Genomic DNA, 26,938 nt, shown 5'->3' on the forward strand with positions numbered 1-26,938 from the left:
ACAAAGAGCCAAACAACATAAAGCAAGGCTTTTTTCCCCATAGAAAAATCTGATTTGGGAACATATATTAGCTCTTTGAAAAATCAGAATATCTTTTATCTTCAAAAAGAAAACCATTTATACACAATGTTAAGTTTCTGTTAAACACACACACACACACACACCAAATCTGACTTGCTCATACATAAATATGACAAAAATGAGCTGCTTTAGCCAACAGGAATCAGGTACAAATACCAAATGCTAAAACTGATGGACTTCACAGGCCTTAGCATAACTGCTAGTGCAACTGATTCTTCTTCATGATCTCTTATTCAAATAAAATGCAGCATCACAAATTCACATCGCATAAAGGTACACCACATGCTAGTAAACATGCACTTAAAACTTAGCAATCACTGGAATAAATGAAATGCTGAAGAAAACTCGCCAGTAAAATGGAGTACTGAAGTTGTTTCTCCCACATCCTTCCTGCCAAAAACATGATCATGACTCAACATTCAAGAAAGTAATTTCATGAAGAACAAAAACACCTACTCCACCACACCACCTAACAATGCACTGTTTGACCATGTGATTTTCTTTAAACCAGCCTGGCCATTTGCAATCTTTCTTCTATGTCATAGGTTAAGTCATTTCAGGATCTAAATAAACTGAGTGTGTTAATAGTACAGGATGAAAAAACACATTTCTTCCATTTCCCTAGCTTCAAATTAACAGCATTTGGAAAGCCTATTTTTAAGTAGTCACCAAATATAAAAATTTCAGATAAGTTTCCTGGAAATTTGCTCTCTATATATATGCCAGGAAAAATTTATATTAAACATGTGAATCCTTAAATTGAGTTCAAGTTTTGAAATAGCTACAGAATTCTCATAGCATAATGCTTGAGAATTTCATCATAAAAGATTTTAAAAAAACAAACTGGTTCTCTCTGTATAGCAAAATAAAACAAACTGAAAAATAAACACCCGTGGGCGGGGGTGGGGTGAGTGCGGCATGATAAACTAATCAGACCGATGGACAATTAGTACCAAAAGACTTATAGTCCCAGGTGCTCCTCTTCTGATCCAGCTCTCTGCTGTGGCCCGGGAAAGCAGCAGCAGATGGCTCAAGTCCTTGGGCCCCTACACCTACATGGGAGACCAGGAAGAAGCAACTGGCTCCTGGCTTTGGATCGGCGTAGCTCCAGCTGTAGTGGCCATTTGGGGGTGGGGTGGGGTGTGAACCAATGGAAGGAAGACCTTTCTCTCTGTCTCTATCTGTCAAATAAAAAAAAAAAATTAAAAAAAAAAAAAAGCAAGTGTCATGTGGGCTCTGGTCCTAGTTTTTCAGGTCTACAGCTGTGTGACTGAGTTAAGTCTCTGGCTTCTCTGAGACTGTTCCCTTCCACTATTAACAAAAAGGGAGAGACAGAACTACAGTCTTAGAGTTTCTTCCATGAAGTCAACACCTCCAGGTAAATAACCAGAACACAGGAGCTGTCATTAAGTTATATGTTAAGTATGCTAAACACATGGGGTAACCTAACTGAGGGAAAGACTGCGTGAACAGACAACTGAGAGGCCACGGCATGTTCTAAATGTGAAGCAGTTCAAAGTGGATGCCTCTGGTAAAGCACCTGGAGCTGATTACAGACTCAGGAGAGATAAATTAGGATTAGTTTATGAAATACCCTGAAGAATATTCCAGGCAGTTGGACTCTGGCAACAGGAAGCCAGAACAGATTTTTGAAGCATAGGAGTAAAGTCAGATTTGATTTGGATACACAAGATGGGCAAGAAGTGTCCAGTGACAGAGTCTAGTCAGAAGATTCTACAAAAAGTCTAGGTGAGAGATGATGATGACCTAAATGAAATCATTAATTACCACCTAGAATAAACTGGCAAATCTAAAAGGTATTACTAAGGCAAACACAACAGGACCTGGGAAATAAGGAAGATAGAAAATAGCTTCCAATAACTAGCCGCCTGTGTGCAGCAGAACCTCAATTTATTAAAGTACTTAGGGAGGGGTCAGACATTTGTCACAGCTGGGGTGGGGTGGAGTGGGGTGGGACGGTGCTATGGAACAGCAGGTTAAAACCACAGCCAGCGATGCCTTTATCCCATACGGGCACCGGTTCAAGTCTCGACTACTCCGCTTCTGATCCAGCTCCCTGCTAATGTGCCTTGGAAAGCAGCAGAAGACGGCCTATGCCCTTGGGCCCCTGCACCCAGGTGGGAGATCTGGAAGAAGTTCCTGGTTCCCAGCTTTGGCCTGGCCCAGTCCAGTCATTGCTGCCATTTGAGGAATGAACCAACAGACTGAAGCTCTCTCTCTCCTTCTCTTTCTGTAAGTCTGTCTTTCAATTACATAAATAAATCCTTACATCTTCTGATGCTTGGGATGCCTGCATTCCATACAGAGTATCTAGGCTCAAGTCCCAGCTCCATTTCCAACTTTCTGCTAATGTGCACCCTGGGAAGCAGCAGTGATGATACAAATGTTTGGGTCCCTACCACCCTGTGTGAGATCTAGATTGAGTTCTGGGCTCCTGCCTTCTGCCTGGCCCTAGCTGTTGCAGGCACTTCAGAAGTGAACCAACCAGGAGATTAAAGAGCTCTCTTTCAAAAAAATTCTTAAAAATTTTTAAAGTTAAATATTTATGAAGGGATACCTGATACACATTTTAAGAATTGCTTTTTCAAGTACAACAATTTTTGCTTCAACCTTTATTAAAATCCTCCAAAATAAAATTTAAGCACATTGTAATAATCACAAAAACTTTTTCTACATATCCTAAGACTCACCAGAAATTATCACTCTACAATGTAAAGTTTAGATATTGGTAAAAGCCAAAATATCCCAGGAGAAATTCTAAAATTTGCTTTTCAGAATAAAGGCCTGATTATCAGACTGCTTTCTGGTCATCATCCTCTTTCTCAATCACTAGAGTGTAAACCATACAACTGCCTGATTTTCAAACTGCAGAACGTGGTGATATCAGTTTTTCCCTAGTTGAACCAAAGCTATACTGAACTCTGCTGTTCTTCATATCAACTGGGAAAGAAAGAGGTGTGGCTAATCGGTTAATTATTGAATACAAGCTTTTCACATTAAGAAAAAGCAAATCCATACCTTCTAGAACTTTACAAATACCAAAATACATGGGCAATAGCCTTCACAGCCTCCTACTTACTGAAAGGCACTTCAGGTACAACCTCATCCCTGTTCAACTTTGGACACTTTTGGAAACAGGTCCAGCTTCCCTGTTACTTTGTTTCACATTTAAACGCTTACTATATAACTGATTTTTAGTGATGCATAAATACCTTCCCTGAACTAGGAACATTAATATGGTATTGTTATTTAAGTTTTTCACTTGTTGGACTTAAACCAAAATTCAAAGAAAAAAAGATATTTGTAAAGCAGAAATAAATGAGAGATGCTAACACTATTCAATAAAGGGTTTTATTACCTAGTTAGTTCAACAGAGGCAGTGTTCTCAGAGATGATTCATAAAAAATTGCATGAAAATTCCCAATTTTAAAATTCACAGTGAAAGCCCCCTCTCTCCCATCTTCTCCACTGAAAAACTAAGAAGCACTTTGATTTGTTTTTAATTTCCTTAATACAGTTAAAAAGTAAACAGCTTAATCAACAAGCAAAACCGAAAGTGCAAAAATTTTTCTTGTTTAAAACAATCTCCCCAACTTTCCCTAACAAAAATACCTGTGAAGAATAGGATGAAGGATTGGGGGCGGGGGGGGGGGGGGGCATGATTAAAAAATGCTAGTCAACTAATTACATTCAACTTTTCTACAAGCAAGCTGGTCTGAGAACCTAAAACTTCCCCACCTTCTGTTATGTGTACTCCCTAAAAACTACACCAGTTTTTAAATATATCATCACTAGCTACCCAAAAAAGCATAAAATCATTCCCACAAACAACGGCATCCGTAATTATCTCTCTCTCTCTCTCTCTCTCTCTCTCTCTCTCTCTCTCTCACACACACACACACACACACACACACAATATCTCGGCAAGAACACAGTACCAAAAATAAAATCCCCACAAATATCTGGCCTACAACTGGAGAGTCTATTAATGAGGCAACTGGTCAAAATTAAGCTTTCACCTTAAGAGAAAGCTTTATTTTTGTACTTAAAATAATATTCTGAGTCAGCTTCCCAAAGGAAAAAAGTTCCACGGGGGGGTGGGGGGGAGGCAAAGTCTACGCTGCAGGCGACGACCTCTCCGTGAAGAGGAGGCCCTGGCCTCAGCCCCCACCCACCCCGGCTGAGGAAGTGGGAGAGCGCCCCGGAACAGGGGCCTGGGCAGCCACGTCGTCCTACTCACCCCAGAGGGCGGCAAGGAGGAGGCCAGGAGAGCGCGACATTAGCGCCCACGGCCTGGCCCGGAGCAGGCAGCAGGGACCCCCGGGGACTCAGGGGTGGGGGCCGGCCCCTCACCCAGACCCTTGGGGTCTACTCACTCCGCAATTGGCCAGCGAGAAAGCCATTCGCCAAGGCCCCCGCCCTCAGTGCCTCCAGGGGAGGGAGCCAAGGAATGCTCCCGAGCACCCCTTTTCGTGGTGCGGTCGGACGCCCGGCAGCAACAGGGGCGATCCGGTCAGAGGTACAGCCCGTCCCCCGCCCCGGGACTCCCGGGCCGCCCCTACCCCGGCCCCGCCCCCGCCCTGGCCTAGGGGCCACCCGATTGGCTGGCCTTGCCTGGCAAAGAGACCCCTGGCGATTGGCCATGGGTCACCTGCTGTAGGGAGGTGAGCGGCTGACGATTGGAGGTTGGGCCAGTTTCCGAATGGGAAAGCAGCAGGGAGATGGCCACCCTTGGGACCGCCGAGTGGCGGTGCCGGCCTTCGGGACCCGCCCCGGCCGCCTACTCGTGGGGCCAGGGCTCACCTTGGGGGTTCCGCCTCGGGACACGCCGCCAGCGCTGCGCAGGCGCCTCCCCCGCTCCTGCCGGGGGAAGAAGATTCACTCGAGGGAGCCCAGCTGGGCTTCGCCGCTCCAACCCCAAGGACTCCCATTGAGCACCTACGGGAAGGCCCCAGTCACAGCCATAAACGGGCTTCGCCTACTCCCACCGGCTTTTCATCCACAGTATCTTGGCAGCTAGGGAGCCTGGGCCTACAAGCTTCATCTTCATAACTGATCTTACTTCCGGAAAGTTGTTTGTGTGGAGTAGGAGGCGGGGAATTAAGGGGAGGAAGAGGTAGCCTATTAGTAAACACAAATGCGGGTGCCCAAGTTTTATTTTATTAATCCAGTGAGACTTCGTAGGCCTGCTGTTGTGCCACAGTTCCATAAGGGACGTGGGTGGCTTCTGAAGATTCTTCAGGAATCCAAATAGTATAACCAAATTATATCAAAAGTTTGGGCTTCCAGTCCTCCACAGAGAATTACCTCAAATGCAGGAAATCACAAGCATAAATACTGGTTTGCAGCACAAACTCCTTTTCTGCTATTTTTCCTCATGGTTATTTATATCCCTTTCCCAGGACTCTACTAAATTAAGAATCCAGTTATTTTTTCTATTTGTGTAGCTCTACTAGTAAACCTACAACACCAGCATATTGTACAATGTACAAAGAGCTCAATCATTGCTGGCTGAAAAGGGAAGTTAAACTGTACCATGTGAAGATACCTTCAGTTTTATGTAAATTGTTCCAAAATGCCAAGTGCATTCTCTTTTTACCCTAGCCACTCTTATCCTCTTCCAGGGATCCTATTTCACTATCACTAACACTATCATCCACCCTAATATGCAAGCCATAAACCCAGTAATCATTCTAGACACCTTCCCTATCCACATTCAATCTCTCACCAAGATGGGCCATTTTTTACCTCTAAAACACAGTCCTAATTCTGTTCTCTGTCCATCACCACCACCCATTACTGGTCCTGGCCTCTTGGAATAATATTACTCTTTTTTTTTTTTTGACAGAGTGGACAGTGAGAGAGAGAGACAGAGAGACAGAGAGAAAGGTCTTCCTTTTGCCGTTGGTTCACCCTCCAATGGCCGCCGCGGCCGGCGCGCTGCGGCCAGCGCACCGCGCTGATCCGATGGCAGGAGCCAGGAGCCAGGTGCTTTTCCTGGTCTCCCCTGGGGTGCAGGGCCCAAGCACCTGGGCCATCCTCCACTGCACTCCCTGGCCACAGCAGAGGGCTGGCCTGGAAGAGGGGCAACCGGGACAGAATCCGGCGCCCCGACCGGGACTAGAACCCGGTGTGCCGGCGCCGCAAGGCGGAGGATTAGCCTAGTGAGCCGCGGCGCCGGCCTGGAATAATATTACTAAATAAAATCTTCCTGAATCTATCCTAACTCCTCCAATTCACTCTCAACACGACAGCAAAAGTAGTATTTCCATAATTAACTTCATTACTCCGTCTTGCCCCCTCCTCATAGCCAATTAAAGAGCTTCGACTGCTTTCCATTGTGCTTAAGCTACAACTCAAAAAAATTTTTTTTTTAATTTTTTTTTTTTTTTTTGACAGACAGAGTGGACAGTGAGAGAGAGAGACAGAGAGAAAGGTCTTCCTTTGCCATTGGTTCACCCTCCAATGGCCGCCGCGGCCAGCGCGCTGCGGCCGGCGCACCGCGCTGATCCGATGGCAGGAGCCAGGAGCCAGGTGCTTTTCCTGGTCTCCCATGGGGTGCAGGGCCCAAGCACCTGGGCCATCCTCCACTGCACTCCCTGGCCACAGCAGAGGGCTGGCCTGGAAGAGGGGCAACCGGGACAGAATCCGGCGCCCCGACCGGGACTAGAACCCGGTGTGCCGGCGCCGCTAGGCGGAGGATTAGCCTAGTGAGCCGCGGCGCCGGCCTACAACTCAAAATTTAACAACCATCTGCAGGGGCTAGCCCTACCTCCCCCCAACCCCATCTTTTTCCTGGTTTCTACATAAATGCCTTTTCCAAGCTTCTTTAATTTTTAAGGACTTTCCAACCACAGTGCTTTGGCACAAGCTATTCTCTCGCCTTGTCACCAATTCCCCATGATTCACTTTGTTAGGATTTGCTAGGCTACTGTGACACAAATAGTTAATTTCACACCTGGCAAACAGAGCCCCAATTAAGAATGACCAAGTAGATGTCACCATGGAATTTTAAGGACTAAGATTCTGCCAGCTCTGGCTCTTATAGTGGCCAGCTTGCCTAGGACAACCAAGCTGCTAAGAGCAAACATTGTAAATTGTTGACTTCCACAAACACCTATCAAATGAGTCTTCTGCCCATTCAAATCTACTTATCACAATGGATGTGGTTCTCTACATTCCACATGGCCCCTTCCCATAAACAGCATAAATAGGCTGTTGCCCACTGCCTGGTGAGCTGAATCTCTTCTCATAACCCTGCCACCCCTAACCAATTGTCAGGATGGGCTACAACCTTACTTTTCCCACACCATGCTGTCCTGTCTTCAATGAAAGTCTTTTCTGCTTTAACTGGCTGCCTCCTCGTAGCCTTCTTCAGACCCTAGTCCTAAAACTAACACACTTCATTTTCTTCTACTCATCATTTCCTCTCTGCCAATGTCAATTCCTCCTATTATACTCATCTGTGGCACTCCTTTGTAGAACTTATCACAGCTATTGTTTTGTATTTGAGTTACTCTTTTTAATCAACTTTCTTGGATCATATCTTACATATCATAAAACGTTTCCATTTAAGTATACAGCTCAATATGTTTTGACAAATGTATGCAAACATGTTAAGAACATTTCCATCACCCCAAAACTTCCTCACGCCCCACTGCAGTCAATCCTGCCAAGCACCGCTGTGCTTTGTCATACTTTGATTAATCTTTATCTCCACCACTAGCCTGTAAGCTTAATGAAAAGAGGATCCTAAATAATTTTGCTCAGCACTTCAATATTTAGCAAAATGCCTAGCACATACTAAATGCTCAATTATGGATTTCCGGGGCTCGCGTTGTGGTGCAGGGGAGTAAGCCAGCACATGTGATAGAAGAGCCAGTTCAAGTCCCAGCTGCTCCACTTCCGATCCAATTCCCTGTTACTGCACCTGGGGAAGGAGCAGCCAGTGGTCCAAGGGTTTGAGTTCCGGCCACCCACATGGGAGACACAGATAGAGTTCTGGGCTCCTTTTTGGCCTGGACAAGCTCTGGCAGTTGCAGCCATTTGGGGAGTGAACCAGCACATGGAATCTCTCTGTCTCTCCCCCTCTCTAACTCTGCCTTTCAAATAAATAAGTAAAATAAAATAAATGGATTTCCTGTGGCAATACTTTCTTTTAAAAAAACATTTGAGAAATATCAATTAAGCTATCAACAGTGATGCAGAAAAAAACAATTTGTGAACAAGGTCAGCGTCTAACCTTCACTAATACCCTTCTAAATTTTCCTTTACTATTTGCTTTTCTAGCACTAAATGATGTGCCTTGGGCAGCCCTAGAGACTTAATTCCATATTAGCTGATCAAGAGGTCTATATCTCCCTAGTTCTGTCATACTATATTGTACTGTACTCGTTGATCCTATCAGAGACATAGTACTTATTTACATAATTCTGGCTTATCCTTTCCTTCATGTCCCTATGACTTTGCTTTCTCATTAGACAGAAAGATTCATGGGGTTATCAGGGATATTGTATTTAACAATGCCCAGCAAAATGTCAGCTTTTTCATTATAAAGTGTCTTGCAAATGTCCCATCACTATCATCAGAAGTACTTTAAAAATCTAATTTTGACAATACACTGTAAATACCAAAGTTCTATAAAAATGTAGTGGACCTAAATATCATTAGTTTTTGTTATTGACGAATGTTAACAGTAAGGATAATGGCAATAGGAAAGATAATCTATGGCAGTGTGCTGACCATAATTTTGAACTTTCCTCGATTGCATATATGTAAAATTCTATGTTATGGTTACATATTTAAAGAGGAACCCAGCTCCAGTCCAAAGTCTTTATTTTCAGTTTAATACTAGAGGTAGCTATTTATTGCACATATACATAGAGTTCTCATACCCCTAAACTTATATGAAGTTAGTATGCATAAAACATGAAGCATTTAAATGAAAAATAATTATACAAAGCAAAACAGCTGTGCCAAGAAGCTGTAACCAAACTGTCATCTCCAAAGTTGTTTGAAAAATCTACAAGTAGTTTCATTTCAAATAAAAGTTAAATGGGGAACTGTATTGTGGCTAAGCAGGTAAAGCCATTGCCTGCAACCCAGGCATCCTTAAGGGCACTGGTTCACGTCCCAGCTGCTCCACTTCCAATCCAGCTCTCTGCTAATGACTTGGGAAAAGCCCCTGCCACCCATATGGAAGACCTGGATAAAACTTCTGGCTCCTCGTTTCAGACTGGCTCAGCCATGGCCATTGGGGGCACTTAGAGAGCGAACCAGCAGAGAGAAGACCTCTCTTTCTGACTTTCAAATACAAAAATAAAATTTTTTTTAAGATTTATTTATTTGAGAAGAAGAGTTAGAGAGAGAGAGAGAGAGATAGAGAGAAAGGTCTTCCATCCACTGGTTCATTCCCCAAATGTCCTCAAAGGATAGAGCTGGGGTTGATCCGAAACCAAGAGCCAGGAGCTGCTTCCGGGTCTCACACCAGGGTACGGGGGCCCAAGCACTTGGGCCATCTTCTACTGCTTTCCCAGGCCATGGCAGAGAGCTGGATAGGAAGTGGAGCAGCCAGGACTCGAACGGGCGCCATATGGGATGCCGGTGCTGCAGGTGGAGGCTTAGCCTACTATACCACAGTGCTGGCCCCTTCATATTATTTAATTGGCAGGGGTTTAGGAGAGACCAACTTTTCCATCCACTGGTTCACTCCTTAAGTGGCTTCCTGCTTCTGTCTCTCTGTCTTTGTGTGTGTGTGTGTGTGTCTCTCTCTCTCCCATTTATTCTGTCAACCTGCCTTTCAAATAAACAAATCCTTAAAAAAAATAAGTTTTAGTTATATACAATAAGTATGCCATTTGTAAACTGTAATATTTTTTTTTAATTTGAAAGGCAGAGACTGAGAGATAAACAGAGAGAGATCTACCATCCACTACTTCACTCTCCAAATGTCCACAATGTCCAGGGATGGGCCAGGCCAAAGCCAGGAGCCAGAAATTCTATCTGGATCTCCCACATGGGTAGCAGTGACCCAACTACTACTTCTTCTTTAAAAAAAAAAAATTGATTTTATTTATTTGAAGGAGTTACAGAGAGAGGTAGAGACAGAGGGAGAGAGAGGTCTCCATCCACTAGTTCACTCCCCAAATGGCTGCAACAGCCAGAGCTGAGCCGATCAGAAGCCAGGAGCCAGGAGCTTCCTCCGGGTCTCCCATATGGATGCAGGGGCCCAAGGACTTGGGCCACCCTCTAATGCTTTCCCAGGCGCACTAGCAGGAAGCTGGATCGGAAGTGGAGCAGCCCAGACTCGAACTAGTGCCCACATAGGATGCGAATGCTGCAAGCCAGGGCTTTAACCCGCTGCACCACAGCACTTGCCGCAGGACCCACCTTCTTAAGGCATCACTTGGTGCTTCCCAGAGTCCGCATTTGCAAGAAGCTGGATGTAGAAGCAAAGCCAGGATGTGACCCCAGGCACTCTGATATGGTGCTAAACAACATGCCAACCAGTGTACCAAATGTCACTCTCTGATGCCACTTAAACTTTAAAATTATTTTAGATGAACACTGTTGCCCTGATTTTTACAGGTAACACTCTGCATTGGTCACTTAACTTTATCCTGAAACAACTTGCAGATTTCACTGAAAACACTTGAGTTGCTAAACTAGATAATACCCAGATCATTTTCAAATCAAAACAAAAAACAGTGAAACTGCTTAGTATTGTCTAAATTAGTTTGTACCTCAAATGTTCCATCTTCAATCATTACAGTTTTATATCAGGATTAGAAAGTTAAATAAGAAACATGTGTTTCTCATTAGAGAAAGCTGGGGAAAAACTACTGTATTTGAATTCTACTTAATTTAAGTTTTGTAAAAGCATGTGTTACTTATGTCATTGCTTTTATACTTTTTTAAAAATTCAATTCTGATTGTGATTTTATTTTCTTCATTACACTAGACTGAACTCCATAAAGACAGACTCTCTGTAGCTTTATTCAAAGTATAAATAGTACAGTGAAAGGAACACAGTAAATGCTCAAAAAATATTTACAAATATGAACGTTCATGTATCCTTGATCAAACATGCACTTTAAACATATTTTTAACTTTATAAAAATACAGGAAAATATATAATAAGATTTCCATAAAAATGTAGATTTAAAATACATTTCAGTTTAAAAGAATAATTCTAAAACTGGACCACTTGTTCTTAGTTGTTTCCTGAGAGTTCAAGACAGTGCAACATAATTCATAAGAAAAATGAATCCTAGAATGCTAAGCTACAAATTAGTGGCCAGAAATTTGCCTGCCATTCTAAACAGCAATGGCACTAGCAACAGCCCTAAGGAGAATCTTCTTTCGCTAAATGAAACCTGAGTAACTAGCTACTTCTCCATGCCACTTTGCCTGTGGAAGAGATCACTTATCTACATCATAATCAGTTCCCCTAGGAAATAGTTTCAAGGAGAAAAACAAAATACACTTATTTTTCTATACAATACAATATTAAGATTTAATGAGGCCAGGAGAAATTGAATAGTATGTTGAAGAAGTTAATTATTCAGTGAAGTAGTTTACCACTAAAGAAAAATACTCAAGAGATTTCTATTAATCTTTACCCAGTTAGACACATAAGCCACTAGTTAACAAAAGAATCAAAGCATCTCAATACTAAAGATTACTGTCCCAACTACTGTCCAAAATTATAGCTCAAATACTAATTTTGTGTTCCTCTGTAACAGAAGTATGACAAATATGTAATTACCACACCTGAGTACCTTCTTTTGAAGAAAGACTTCATAATAGCTCCATTGCTTTTCCAACCTTAATTCATATTTCTATCACATCTCCTCTTTATATAATGATGGTTTTGCCCTCAGACTCTGTATTTCTGTGAGCTTTTTACTTGCCATCTCTGTTGCCCTTAGCCATATTCTGGCACAACAACAAATCACATCCTTTGTTTCTTAGTCCTTCAGCCAGTGAGGGCAAAACTTACAAAATTACAGGACAATAACCATAAAATTCCAATTTAGTAACCACTTAAGATGCAGTCTAGAGTAGCCTACAAAAACTAAAAATATGAGGACATAAAAGCCCTATTTCTTGGCCCAAAGAACAATCACAAAAGTCATTATAATAGCATAAAAAAATTTAAGGGGCTGGTACTGTGGCATAGCAGGTAAAACTGCAGCCTGCAGTGCCGGCATCTCATATGAGCACCAGTTCAAGACCTGGCTGCTCTACTTCCAGTCCAGCTCTTTGCTATGGCCTGGGAAAGCAGTGGAAGATGGCCCAAGTGCTTGAGCCCTTCTTGCACCCATGTGGGAGACACAGAAGAAACTCCTGGCTCCTGGCTTCAGATTGGCCCAGCTCCAGCCATTGCAGTATTTGGGGAGTAAACCAATAGATGGAAGACCTCTCTCCCTCTGTCTCTGCCTCTCTAATAAATAAATAAATAAATCTTTAAAAAATTTTATATTAAATATATATAGCATAAAACTAAAAACCTTCAGTCTGTACTACTCAACTGAACATCTACATAAGCATTTCAAACTGGGATATACAAAGCCTCGAATAATTTTATGTTTTTAGTAACTGATAATCTATAAAAAATTAACAGAACCACATATGGTATCAGCTTAGTAACAACCTTAATAGTAACTGAAAACAAGTTATTCCATTGCCATGCTTGTCATTACTGGGGTAAATGAAGACTCTGAAAGCTTTCCCCTCCATTAATCAGTATCATCAAATATCTACTGAACACTCTGAGAGGCTAGGAAGAGGAGATTAAAAGGTTCAGTAGCCCTCCACACCCCCATGCTCCCGATTTCCCTTTAAGGAGCTTCCTAATTCGGGTGGGTAAAAAGAGAAAAAAGATACCATAAGCTAACATACAAGTTCAGAATGACTATTGGAAGCTCAACTTCCATCTGAGTTGAAAGGACAGAAATTTTAGTTGTCATCTCCCATCTTCAAAATACCCTAGTTACAGGCCGGCGCCGTGGCTCACTAGGCTAATCCTCCGCCTAGCGGCGCCGGCACACCGGGTGCTAGTCCCGGTCAGGGCGCCGGATTCTGTCCCGGTTGCCCCTCTTCCAGGCCAGCTCTCTGCTGTGGCCAGGGAGTGCAGTGGAGGATGGCCCAGGTGCTTGGGCCCTGCACTCCATGGGAGACCAGAAAAAGCACCTGGCTCCTGGCTCCTGCCATCGGATCAGCGCGGTGCGCCGGCCTCAGCGCGCCGGCCACAACGGCCATTGGAGGGTGAACCAACGGCAAAGGAAGACCTTTCTCTCTGTCTCTCTCTCTCACTGTCCACTCTGCCTGTCAAAAAAAAAAAAAAAAAATACCCTAGTTACAATTTGCTGAAACCCAAAGCAGTAAAAATAGGAAGAGAGAAAACACAGAAGGGGAGTGGGGTTTGGAAAGAAGAAATTCTCCAGATGAATTTACAGTTATTCAGAATACAAAGAAGAATGGAAATAATTTTTGTTGAGTATTTCCAATATAGCAGACATTATATGTCAGAGATATAGTTCATATTATCTTATATGTATGTATAGATATAGAAATAGATAGATAGATAGATTTATTCATTTTAAAGGAAGACCTACAGGAGAGAGAGAGAGAGAGAGAGAGAGAGAGAGAAAGAGAGAGCTCTTCCATCTGCTGGTTTACTTCCAAAATGGCCACAACAGCTGGAGCTGGCTAGGCTGAAGTCAGGAACCAGGAGCTTCTTCTATATTTCTCACATGGGTGCAGGGATCCTAGGATTTGGACCATTTTCCACTGCTTTCCCAGGCCTTTAACAGATAGGTGGATTGGAAGTGTACCAGTCAGGACTCAAACTGGCACCCAGATTGGATACCAGTGCTGCAAACAGCAGCTTTAGCCACTAGGCCACAACCCAGACTCCACTTCATATTATCTTAACACAACTATTTTGTTGAGATTTTATATCTACTTTTAAAGATGAGGAAAATGAATCTTTTTTTTTTTTTTTTTGACAGGCAGAGTGGACAGTGAGAGAGAGAGAGACAGAGAGAAAGGTCTTCTTTTGCCGTTGGTTCACCCTCCGATGGCCGCCGCGGCCAGCGCACCGCACTGATCTGATGGCAGGAGCCAGGTACTTATCCTGGTCTCCCATGGGGAGCAGGGCCCAAGCACTTAGGCCATCCTCCACTGCACTCCCTGGCCACAGCAGAGAGCTGGCCTGGAAGAGGGGCAACCGGGACAGAATCCGGCTCCCCGACCGGGACTAGAACCCGGTGTACCGGCGCCGCAAGGTGGAGGATTAGCCTAGTGAGCTGCGGCGCCAGCCGGAAAATCAATCTTAAAAGAAATCAACTACTTATCCCAGATTACACAGCTAGTAAAGGGGGCAGAGCTAAGACCCAGATCGGGTTCACCTGGACTTGAAAGCTTTTCTACTCTAATACGCTGCCTTTCAAACCAAATTCAAGTTTGAACCATATTCAAGTGCCTTTTGGGATTTATAGAAATATACTATCAATAAGATAGGTTCTTTTTCCAGCCTCATGAAATTTATAATCTCATCAGGGAGATGAGTAATATATTATATTATTGAAACAGATAATGGGGGCTGGCACTGTGGCATAGCAGATAAAACCACCACTTGTAGTGCTAGCTTCCCATATGGGCACCAGTTTGAGTCCCTGTGGCTCCACTTTCAATCCAGCTCTCTGCTGATGCATCTGGGAAAGCAGTGGAAGATGGTCCAAGTCCTTGGGCTCCTGCATCCATGTGGGAAACCAGAAAGAAGCTCCTGGCTCCTGGCTTCAGACCAGCACAGCTCTGGCTGTTACAGCCATTTGGGGAATGAACCACGGGATGGAAGCTCTCTCTCTCTCTCTTTCTCTCTCTCTCTCTCTCTCTCTCTCTGTCTTTCAAATAAATAAATAAATCATGAGGAAAAAAGAGATAGTGCTTCTTGGCCTTTTGGCTAAGATCAAGTGTTTTTTTTATTTTTTATATTTTTAAAAGATTTATTTATTTACGTGAAAGTCAGAGTTACACAGAGAGGAGAGGCAGAGAGAGAGGTCTTCCATCCGCTGGTTAACTCCCCAATTGGCTGCAACGGTCAAAGCTGCACCAATCCGAAGCCAGGAGCCAGGAGCTTCACCCAGATCTCTCGTGTGGGTGCAGGGGCCCAAGGACTTGGACCATCTTCCACTGCCTTCTCAGGCCACAGCAGAGAGCTGGATCGGAAGTGCAGCAGCCAGGACTTGAACTGGCACACATATAGGATGCCAGCACTGCAGGCAGCAGCTTTATCTGCTAAGCCACAGCACTGGCCCCAAGATCAAGTGTTAAAAAAAAGATAATGTATGTTAAGCCCACACTGTTCTGGCACATAAGAAGTAATATATATTTACTTAAACACACACAGAGTCATACACACATATGCTTACACACACATATTCCACACACAGTGGAATATTATTCAGCTATAAAAGAATGAAATTCTATCATTTGCGGAAAATGGTTGTAACTGGAGGACATCATGTTGAGTGAAATAGCCAGACACTGAAAGATAAATATTGAATGTTTTCCCTTACTTATGGGAGTAAAAAATTTTTTTAAAAAAGTTAAAAATAGGGGCTGGCGCTGTGGCATAGTGGGTAAGGCCGCTGCCTGCAGTGTCGGCATCCCATATGGGTGCCGGTTCATGTCCCGGCTGCTCCACTTCCAGTCCAGCTCTCTGCTATGGCCTGAGAAGGCAGTGAAATATGGCCCAAGTCCTTGGGCCCCTACAGCCACGTAGGAAACCCGGAGGAAGCTCCTAGCTCTTGGCTTCAGATCGGCTCAGCTCTGACTATTGCAGCCATTTGGGGAGTGAACCAGAGGATGGAAGACTTCTCTCTTGCTCTCTCTCTCAGCCTCTCCCTTTCTCTCTGTGTAATTGTGACTTTCAAGTAAAATAAATAAATCTTTAAAAAAAAAAGTTAAGGGGCCGGCACCTGCCTGCGGTGCCAGGATCCCATATGGGCGCCAGTTCTAGTCCTGGCTGCTCCTCTTCTAATCCAGCTTTCTGCTATGGCCTGGGAAAGCAATAAAAGATAGTCCAAGTCCTTGGGCCCCTGCACCCGCATGGGAGACCAGGAAGAAGCTCCTGGCTCTTGGCTTTGGATCAGCGCAGCTCCGGCTGTAGCAGCCATTTGGGGAGTGAACCAACGGAAGGAAGACCTTTCTCTCTGTCTCTCCCTCTCACTGTCTGTAACTCTACCTCTCAAATGAATAAATAAAAATCTTTAAAAAAAAAAAGTTAAAAATAAAATTGTCCTGCATGCCCTATAAAAATTAGAGTACAATAAAGTCATCTTTAAAATGAGAATAATAATGCCTCCTTTCACATGGGTTTATATGAGCATTCAATGAAATAATCTAAGCAAAAACACAGCCTTATACATACATATTCAAAATATATTTATTAGAGTTATTACTACCATATCTGCAGGATAAAAAAATTCTCAAATACAAAAAAAGAGAAGTGCTCAAATACTAGTTGCTTCTGTTATTACTATATAGTTGAATGTTATATGGACTATGAGGAAGTGGCAAGTATAACAGAAGGAAGTAAGATACTTCCTTTTTTTTGTTTTTTTTTGTTTTTTAGATTTATTAATTTACTTGAAAGGCAGAGTTACAGAAGCAGAGGCCAGAGAAAGAAAGAAGTCTTCCATCCTCTGGTTCACTCCACAAATGGCTGCAACAGTTGGAGCTGGGCTGGTCCAAAGCCAGGAACTAGGAGTTTCTTTGAGGTCTCCCATGTGGGTGCAGGGTTCCAAACACTTGGGCCATCCTCCACAGGTTTCCCAGGCCATAGCAGAGATCTGGATCAGAAGAGGAGCAGTTGGGACTAGAACTGGCACCCAGGCAGCGGCTTTACCTGCTACACCACAGCATCAGCCTGAAATTTCTTTTTATAATAGTGAAATTAAAAGAATTAAGAATTAAGGCAGGGTCAGTGCTATGGCATAGTAAGCTAAGCATTTGCCTGCAGTGCCAGTATCCCATATGGGCACCAGTTTGAGTCTCAGCTGCTCCTCTTTTGAGCTAGCTGATGGCCTAGGAAGGCAGTGGAAGATGGCCCAAGTGCTTGGGCCCCTGCACCCACATGGGAGACCCAGAAGAAGCTCCTGGCTCCTGGCTTCAGAGCAACCCAAGTCTGGCTGTTGTAGCCATTTGAGGAGTTAACCAGTGGATGGAAGACCTTTGTCTCTGTATCTCCCTCTCACTATCTGTAACTCTACTTCTCAAATAAAATGAAAAAAAGTCTGAAAAAAATAAAAAGAAGAATTAATGATCCAGTATTGTGTGCAGCTGGTTAAGCAGCTGCCTGTGACACCAGCGTCCTGTAGGAGTGCCTGTTTGATTCCTGGCTGCTCTGTTTCTGATCAAGCTCCCTGCTATTGTGCCTAGGAAAGCAGCAGAAGATGGCCAAAGTAGTTGGACTCCTGCCACCACGTGGGAGACTGAGATGGAGTTCTTGCCTTCTGACTTCCAACTTGGCCCAGCCTTGGCCAGTGGGGAGTGAAACAGCAGATGGGAGATCTTGATCTCTCTATTTCTCTCCCTCTCTCAAACTGCCTTTTGAATAAATAAATCTTAAGAAAAAATAATAAAAAGTAGTATATGTGAATGACTGGCAAGAATCTAACAGGCAAACTTGAGGAATGTGGATGGTGTTAGTAAAATGACACAGTCTTATCTGTGATCTACACCCGGAACACCATCCTAGGCTCTAGCCCTCCCCCTGCCACCGCTGCCATTGCTGGAAGCCAGGTGACCACATGGCCCAGCCACAGGTATCAGTTCAACCCCCAAACAATTGGGATTCCCTACTCCTACTTCCCTGCATGCACCCCAGCAAAGGTTTAAGAGGACCTGTTCCTAAACATGTGCTCTCTCATGACCTCTCTCTCTTAGGCTCTCCTCCTCTCTCTTACTCTCTTGCCCTTTCTACTGGCCTGTTGAGCTTCCCCCACCTGACAATAAACCTTTCCTCTAACTCCAGTGTTTGGTGTGTTTTGTGGCAGCCTTACAGATGGTGAAGATTTGGAGAGAACATCATGAATAAATGCAAAAAACAAGGAAGGATTTCAGTGGGGAATATCAGGTAAATGCAAGGACAGGAGATGGAAAGGTAGGTTGGGGTCAAATCAAGAGAGCCTATGGGGCTGGCACTGAGGCATAGTGGGTAAAGCGAACGCCTGCAGTGCCAGCATCTCATATGGGCGCCACTTCAAGTCCCGGTTGCTCCACTTCCAATCCAGCTCTCTGCTATGGTCTGGGAAAGCAGTGGAAGATGGCCCAGGTCCTTGGGCCTCTGAACCCATGTGGGAGACTCAGAAGAAGCTCCTGGCTCTTGTCTTCAGATCAGTGCAGCTCCAGCTGGTGCAGCCAATTGGGGAATGAACCAGTGGATGGAAGATCTCTCTCTCTCTCTCTCTCTCTGCCTCTCGTTCTCTGTGTGTAGCTCTGACTTTCAAATCAATCTTAAAGAGAGAGAAAGAGAGAGAGAGAGTCTAATATCTCCTAATAAGTTTTACTTAGTCCCACATGTAAATGTAAGCCTATAGAGGCTTTTCACAGTTACGGATGCCTAAATATCATTAAGCGAGGGTTCTTCACTTATAGGATGAAGAAAAAAATAAATTCAAGAATATTAATTAAAAGGGCACAAGAAATACAGCAGGCATTATATACCAAAACCCTAAATTAGGGTGATGGCAACAATAGCCAAATTGCCAAAGTGAGGAGAAGATGAGGATGAAAGTGATTCTAGGAAAGCCCCAGGTCTGACAGATTAAAAATTATCACCTAACTCTCAACTTTGAAAACTCAATGATTCAGAGAATAATGCTGTCATTAAAACAAAAAATCAGATACACATGGGTTTAGGGAAGAACGATGGGAACAGCTCAGACTTGGCCATGCTGAAACCAAGTTCCAGGGACTCTTCTAACCCATAAAATCCAGAAAGAAGAGCATGACTAAATCTACATACTAAAAGGTTGACGCACTGGCATCCCATATGGGTGCTGGTTTGAGACCTAGCTGCTCCATTTCGAATCCAGCTCTCTGCTATGGCCTGGGAAAGCAGAAGATGGCTCAAGTCCTTGGGCCCCTGCATGCACGTGGAAGACCCGGAAGAGGCTCCTGGTGCCTGATTTTGGATTGGCCCAACTCCAGTGGTTGTGGCCACCTAGGGTATGAACTAGTAGATGGAAGACCTCTCTCTGCCTCTCTGTAACTCTACCTTTTAAATAAATAAATAAATATTTAAAAAAATAAAAGAATAACAACAAAAAAATGGAAGCCTTAGTTAATAAAAAAGAAAAAGATTTATGGGGTGAATGTTTAACCTGGTAGTTAAGACTTAACCAGAAACCACTTAGGATGCTTGTATCCCTTTTCAGAGTACCTGGATTCAATAACTGGGTCCAGTTCCTGATTCTAGCTTCATGCTAATGCACTCCTGGGAGGCAGCGGCGATACTTCAGGTAACTGAATTCCTGTCACCTATTCGACAGGCATGGGTTCAGTTCCCAGCTCTGGGCTTTAGCCTGGAGCCTAGCTCCGGACATGGCAGGCATTTGGGGAGGGAACTGACAAATGGAAGATCTCTGTTTGTCATGACTCATTCTCTGTCTCTCTCCCTTTCTCCTTCTCCCTCCTTCCCTCTCACCCCCACCCCCCACCCCGCTTCATCTGGCTCTCTCTCACTGCTTCTCAAATAAATAAATATATTTTAAAATGTTTTTAGGAGTTGCCTGCAAGGCTAGCATCCTATATGGGTGCCAGTTCAAGTCTCAGCTACTTGTCACTTCCGATCCAGCCCCCTGCTAATGCACCTGGGAAAGCAGTGGAAGATAGCCCAAGTCCCTGCACCACCGTGGGAGATTCAGAAGAAACTCCTGGCTCATGGCTTCAGATTGGTGCAGCTCTGACTGTTGTGCCAATCTGGGGAGTGAACCAGCAGATGGGAGACTTCTCTCTCTCTGCCTCTGCCTCTCTGTAACTCTGCCTTTCAAATAAAATAAATAAATTAAAACAACAACAACAACATGAAGTCTGGAGTTTGTATGTAGTGTTAACCCTGGGAAAGAGTGAGAGTATTTTTTTCCTTGAAATGCACCCAGTAGAGAAATAAAGTAGAGGTGAGGTCACTAAAAACTCTAAAGAAGAAAGGTCTTTTGCAATGAAGTAAAACAGGCTATATTTAGTTATTGAATATAATGAAAAGATAAAATGCGAGGATTCAATTGAAAATCAACTATAAGTCAATAGGAAGAGTGTTCACAGTAATGGATAGCTAATTAAATTTAGACAAAATAAAAACTGTGAAAGCTAATGCCTAAAATGAAATCTTGTTAGTCTTGTAACTCCTAACAGAAGTCGAAGTAAAAACAAAACAAAAAGCAGACAGTGGGGCCTAAGGAAAAGGGACCAGCATGGTATATAGCCTAAACTGTCCAGTGACAAGAACTCTAAGGGTAAGAGGCCAGCGCATAGCTGCCACCTGTGGTGCTAGCATCCCATATGGGCACCAGTTTGAGTCCCAGATGCTCCACTTCCAATTAGGCTCTCTGCCAAGGCCTGGGAAAGCACTGGAAGATGGTGCAAGTCCTCAGGTCCTTGCCCCATGTGAGAGACCTGGAAGAGGCTCCTGGCTCCCACCTTTGGATTGGCCCAGCTCCAGCCATTGCGGCCATTTGGAGAGTGAACCAGTGAATGGATGATCTCTTTCTGTCTCTCTGTAACTCTGCTTTTCAAATAAATAAATAAATCAAAAAAAAAAAAAGAATTTTCAGGGTAAAAGCAAAAATCATATTGAAAAAACAGACCATAAAGGCTATAATGGGGAATTTGATAAAGCTAAAAAGTCACCACAGTGAGTGTTGGTCTCATCAGTTGAACAAGCCATCTGCAATGCCAGCTTCCCCTATCAGGGTACAGGTTTGAGTACCAGATACTGTACTTCCAATCCAGCTTCCTGCTAATGCACCTTGGGAAGACAGTAGAAGACAGCCTGAGGACCTGGCTATCTTCCCATGACGGGAAGACCAGGAGGGACTTCCTGGCTCCTGGCTTTGGCCTAGCTCAGACCTGACTATTGTCCATCTGGGGAGTTCAACAGTGAATAGAAGATCTCTCTCTCTCTCTCTCTCTCTGTGTATGTGTGTGTGTGTGTGTGTGTGCTGTTCCCTCTCACTCTCTCCCTGTCTTTCAAATAAATAAATCATAAAAACAAAACAAAACAAACCCTAAAATGTTACTAATGAGGAAAAAACAGAGAAGTAGAGCTCAGACCAAAATGAGAGAAGATTCAGAAGAGGTGAAACAGTAGCAGATGAACGAAGGTGAGAAAACTACTGCCAAAGAGAAAATACTTTTTAATAAAAAAATAAAATAAAATAAAATATAAAGGGGCAGGCATTTGGTGCAGCAATTACCTTGCCACTTGGGATGCCCACATTCCATACTGGCATACCCAGTTCAAGCCCTGGCTACTTCATTTCCAATCAAGCTTCCTGCTAATGTACACCTTGGTGAGCAGCAAGCTTACCCTTGAGCCCCTGCCACCCCATTGGGAGAACTGGACTGAGTTCTAAGCTGTTGGCTTCAGCATGGCCCAGCCCAGGTATCGTGGGAATTGGTAGAGAAAATTAACGAATGCAGGATCTCTGCCAGTCTATTTCTCTCTATCTTTCAAATAAAAATGAAAACTAAATAAAAAATTTAAAAGAGAGAAAACAGTTTTTAATTTAACAGTTTGGAGACTATACAGCTCCTAGAAATGACAAGGCCAATGCAGTATAGTTTAATGGCTACAAAGTTCAATAGAAAAGTAGGACATGTAAACGTGACAAGGTCAAGCGTTAGGGAAGCAGTGCTATGTAATAGAGGCTTCCTCATTTGGGGACCAAAATTCATGTTTTACGAGATTTTGTTATAAAGTCACAAAATAATTGAAGGAAAATAATCTAGTACAATAGTAGACAGTAAGACTTATTTAAAAGGAGGTTCTTGCTATCACTTAATTTCCTCCCCATGCATTTTAGAAGACAGCTCCACGAGCGGCCATCATGGCACCTATAGAAAGCTAGTATATCATACATCTCAGAGTAGTCAATAAGCCAAAATGGAAAAGCAATCTACACATCAAGTGTTTGTTCATTACTTCCTTACAATTCCTTCATTTGATTCAAATTTACTAAGCACTATTTGAATATTAGCACAATGAGAAGAAATGCTAGGAATAGTTATCAGTAATGGCAATTAACTTTAAACAAGTTCTTACTATAGCTAGACATTATTTCAACAGTTTTTAATTAACTCATAATCTGTCAAAACAACTGTCTGAGGCAGGTTCTTTTACTGTTCTCATTTGATACATGAGGATACTGAAACAGGAATTTGAATTACAAATTATAAATTACAGCTCATTTGAATTACAAATAACAGTTAATGGTTAAGTACAAACCTAGACATTTTGGCTACAGTGAAATTTTTTTTTTTTTTGAAGGCAGAGTTAGAGACAGAGACAGAGTGAAAGGTCTTCCTTCCGCTGGTTCAACCCCCAGATGGCTGTTACAGCCGGTGCGCTGCGTGGATCCGAAGCCAGGAGCCAGGTGCTTCTCCTGGTCTCCCATGCGGGTACAGGGCCCAAGCACTTGGGCCATCCTCCACTGCACTCCCTGGCCACAGCAGAGAGCTGGACTGGAAGAGGAGCAACCGGGACAGAACCAGTGCCCCAACCGGGACTAGAACCCAGGGTGCCAGCGCCACAGGCGGGGGATTAGCTAGTGAGCCGCTTCACTGGCCTACAGTAAAATTATTTAACATACTTCACTATCTCTTGGGGCTGGCACTGTGGTGTAGCAGGTAAAGCTGCCACCTGCAGTGCCAGCATCCCATAAGGGCGCCAGTTCAAGTCCCAGCTGCTCCATTTCCGATCCAGCTCTCTGCTATGACCTGGGAAAACAGTAGAAGATGGCCCAGGTCCTTGGGCCCCTGCACTCGTGTGGGAGACCCAGAAGAAGCTCCTGGCTCCTGGCTTCGGATCCGCACAGCTCCAGCCATTGAAGCCAACTGGGGAGTGAACCAGCGGATGGAAGAACTCTCTCTCTCTCTCCCTCTCTCTCTCTCTCTGCCTCTCCTTCTCTGTGTAATTCCTTCAAATAAATTAAAAAAAAAACATTTCACTATGTCTAGAAAGAGAATTTTTTGCCAAATGAACAATTAACCTCAAAAAAACCTTAAAAGGTTCTATCCTGTCCATGCATTAAGCTTAGACAAAATATAAAGTACTCTTTTGTATCATATATACTTTAAAATATCAAAACTATCAGAAATCTAGATTTCTCAAGGTTATTTTATCTTCCCATTATTTTCAGATGTATAAGTGTTCATCTTAGCAAAAGTTCAGAAATTCCAAAACTGGATTAAATGGAGGTATCTGACTTTAAGGAGTCTACATCTTAACTGGGGAAGCAGGAGGTGTACACACAGGGTCTTCAAAAAGTCCATGGAGGGGCTGGCACTGTGGCATAGCGGGCTAAGCCTCTACCTGCAGCACAAGCATCCCATATGGGCACTAGTTTGTGTCTCAGCTGCTCCTCTTCCTATCTAGCTCTATGCTTATAGCCTGGGAAAGCAGTAGAGGATGGTCCAAGTGTTTTGGCTCCTGTACCCGCGTGTGAGACTTAGAAAAATATCCTGGCTCAGACTTGCCCAGCTCCAGCCATTGCAGCCATCTGGGGAATGAACCAGCTGATAGAAGACCTTTCTCTCTGTCTTTCCCTCTCTCTCTGAATTCTGCCTCTCAAATAAATCTTTTTTTAAAAAAATAAAGTCCATGGAAAACGTGTATATTTTTAAATATTTATTTATTTGAAAGGAAGAGTCACAAAGAGATAGAGAAAGGATATATATATATATATATATATATATAGAGAGAGAGAGAGAGAGAGAGAGAGAGAGAGAGAGAGAGAGATCTTTCATTTGTTAGTTTACTCCTCAGATGGCCTCAATAGCCAGTGCAGGGCCAGGCCAAAGCCAGGAGCCAGGAGCTTCATTCAGATCTCGCATATGGGTGCAGGGGCCCAAGCACTTGGGCCATCTTCTACTGCTTACCCAGGCCACAGCAGAGAGCTGGATCAGAAGAGGAGAAGCTGGAACTAGAACCACGCCCATTTGGGATGCCAGTGCTGCAAGCCAGGGCTTTAACCTGCTGCACCACAGCACTGGCCCCCTGCTAATTCTTTTTTATAGTCCCTTAATAACCACATCCTTTTTCAAATTTATTTATTTATTTATTTGAAAAACAGTTACCAAGAAAAAAGGAGAGAGCAATGACTGCAGCTGCACCACTTTGAGGCCAGGAGCCAGGAACATTTTCTGGGTCTCCCATGTACCCACTTGGGCCATCCTCTACTGCTTTCTTAGGCACATTAGCAGGGAGCTGGATAGGAAGTGAAGCAGCAGGGATTCGGACTGGTGTCCATATTGGATGCCGACACCACAGATGGTGTCGGCTTAAAGTTTAAGCCTCTACTTGAACACTTTCCTTTTTTTTTAACGTCTATTTAATAAATATAAATTTCCAAAGTACATCTTATGGATTACAGTGGCTTTTCCCCCCCATAACTTCCCTCCCACCCACAACCCTCCCATCTCCCGCTCCCTCTCCCATTCCATTCACATCAAGATTCATTTTCAATTATCTTTATCAGAAGATCAATTTAGTATATATTAAGTAAAGATTTCAATAGTTTGCACCCACAAAGAAACACAAAGTGTAAAGTACTGTTTAAATACTAGTTATAGCATTAATTCACATTGGACAACACATTAAGGACAGAGATCCTACATGGGGAGTAAGTGCACAGTGACTCCTGTTGTTGACTTAACAAATTGACACTCTTGTTTATGGTGTCAGTAATCACCCTAGGCTCTTATGAATTGCCAAAGCTATGGAAGCCTTTTGAGTTCGCCAACTCCGATCTTATTTAGACAAGGTCATAGTCAAAGTGGAAGTTCTCTCCTCCCTTCAGAGAAAGGTACCTCCTTCTTTGATGGCCCATTACTTGAACACTTCCAAATGAGAGGTAGATTACTATCTTAGAGGACTTGAGATGCCCTGTGCCACTTTATCTAATCAAGCCAATTCTGGAATAGGGCCAAGATAGAGAAAAAGAGTTATAAAACATCAGTTTTCCACAATTCAATCTTCTAAATCAAAATAATCAAAATATTCTATAAGCTCCTTCATTGGAAATTAAACATAGAAAAGTATCTGCAGAGTGGCAGAGTAGACATGTGTTGCTCTTGTCACTTGAGCATCTTTTTTTCTCTATTCTGACTTTGCTTGTGGTGGTGTGGGGTAGAGCTGACACACCTTTCACCCCCATTAGCTATGTGTTATTTGTGAATCCAATAATATCTCGGCTCTGGAGTGGCTCTGTGAATGTAAAATTATGATTGGTTAGGATTGGATTCATGGTTAAAAACTAAGGCAATTAGGGGCCAGCACTGTGGTGCAGCGGGTTAACACCCTGGCCTGGGCACCGGTATCCCATGTGGGTGCTGGTTCAAGGCCCAGCTGCTCCGCTTCCAGTCCAGCTCTCTGCTGTGGCCTGGGAGAGCAGTGGAGGGTGGCCCAGATCCTTGGGCCCTGCACCCGCATGGGAGACTCAGAGGAAGCTCCTGGCTCCTGGCTTTGGATTGCTACAGCTCCAGCCGTTGTGGCCAGTTAGGGAGTGGGCCATCGGATGGAAGACTTCTCTCTCTCTCTCTCTCTCTCTCTCTCTCTCTCTCTCTTTGCCTCTCCTCTCTCTGTGTAGCTATCTATGGTTTTCAAATAAATAAATAAATCTTTAAAAAAGAAAAGCTAAGGCAATTAGCAATAATCTTGTTTATTCTACTAAGATCCAGAAAGAACAACAGCCTCTATAAACTCAGAGCTCCTACAAGTGAGGCTGAAATTACTGCATCCATTTTATCATCATCAACCTATCTGAATCTGTCAAAATGGAGCCAAATCAGAAAAAACGAAACCTAGAAACAGAGATTGAGTCCTCACAACATTAAATATCTACGTGAAACTATACCTAAATCAGATTTGCTTTTTTAAAATCTTGAACCAGTTTGGATTATGTTTTTATTTTCTCTTTTATCCTAAAGAGTGCTGACACAGATGATAACAGACAAATCCTATAAACAGAAAATTAGGTCAACTTCTCAGGACTTATCAATTATTATGCAAAATTATACAATTTGGCTATATAAATAACCAACTATAGATACTAAATTTTAAAAATGAATCTGCCACATTTTAACATAGCATTTCACTTTCAACATCACTTTGTACTGTCTTGTTTTTAGACAAAAATCAATATTCTATCATTGAGAAATATTTTACCATATAAAAAATAAATAACTTTATAAAATTGTAAAGACAAGAATAGGCAACTCAGAAAATAAAAGTTCTCATTGCATTGTGTCAGAGTTATTTAAAAATACAGAAAGTAAACACACAAATACACTAATGAATGATGCTGAAGCCATGTAAAGACTCTTACTTGAAGCTGGAGAGTATGCCGAAGAATTGTTTCTTCTAAGGCATGGATCCACTTCTCTCGCTCATCTGCATCACGAGCTGAAGTGAAAGATCATAATTTTATAATTATAAAATTTAAATTGTGTAATTTTATAATTTATAAAGTTTAATATCTACAATATGTCTCCATATTTGAAAGTAAACTTTAACAGTGATATTAAAAGGTGTTTAGTATACAATTTC

The 26,938-nt window shown here is 43.1% G+C and overlaps 1 protein-coding gene and 1 long non-coding RNA gene across 29 annotated transcripts in view; both read right to left on the bottom strand.

Moving 5' to 3' along the window:
- OSBPL9 (oxysterol binding protein like 9) overlaps positions 1–26,938 on the bottom strand; it is a 181,739-nt gene that overhangs the window by 62,442 nt on the left and 92,359 nt on the right. For 12 of the 28 annotated variants that reach the window (XM_008265258.4, XM_002715101.5, XM_008265261.4 and 9 more), the window contains one exon: positions 26,718–26,794. In XM_008265258.4, coding sequence (XP_008263480.1) covers positions 26,718–26,794 — 77 coding nt within the window. Of the gene's footprint in view, positions 1–430; positions 472–4,342; positions 4,664–4,905; positions 5,157–26,717; positions 26,795–26,938 lie in introns of those variants that run through there. The other 16 variants (XM_070078519.1, XM_070078518.1, XM_070078535.1 and 13 more) reach the window with 10 other exon arrangements.
- LOC138850652 (uncharacterized) lies at positions 5,695–10,164 on the bottom strand. The gene is made up of 2 exons (XR_011390708.1): positions 6,831–10,164; positions 5,695–6,451 (listed from the first exon to the last, which is right to left on the bottom strand). It is a non-coding gene; the product is annotated as an uncharacterized lncRNA (long non-coding RNA).

The sequence above is a fragment of the Oryctolagus cuniculus genome, chromosome 7, assembly GCF_964237555.1.
Source record: "Oryctolagus cuniculus chromosome 7, mOryCun1.1, whole genome shotgun sequence".
NCBI lineage: Eukaryota > Metazoa > Chordata > Mammalia > Lagomorpha > Leporidae > Oryctolagus > Oryctolagus cuniculus.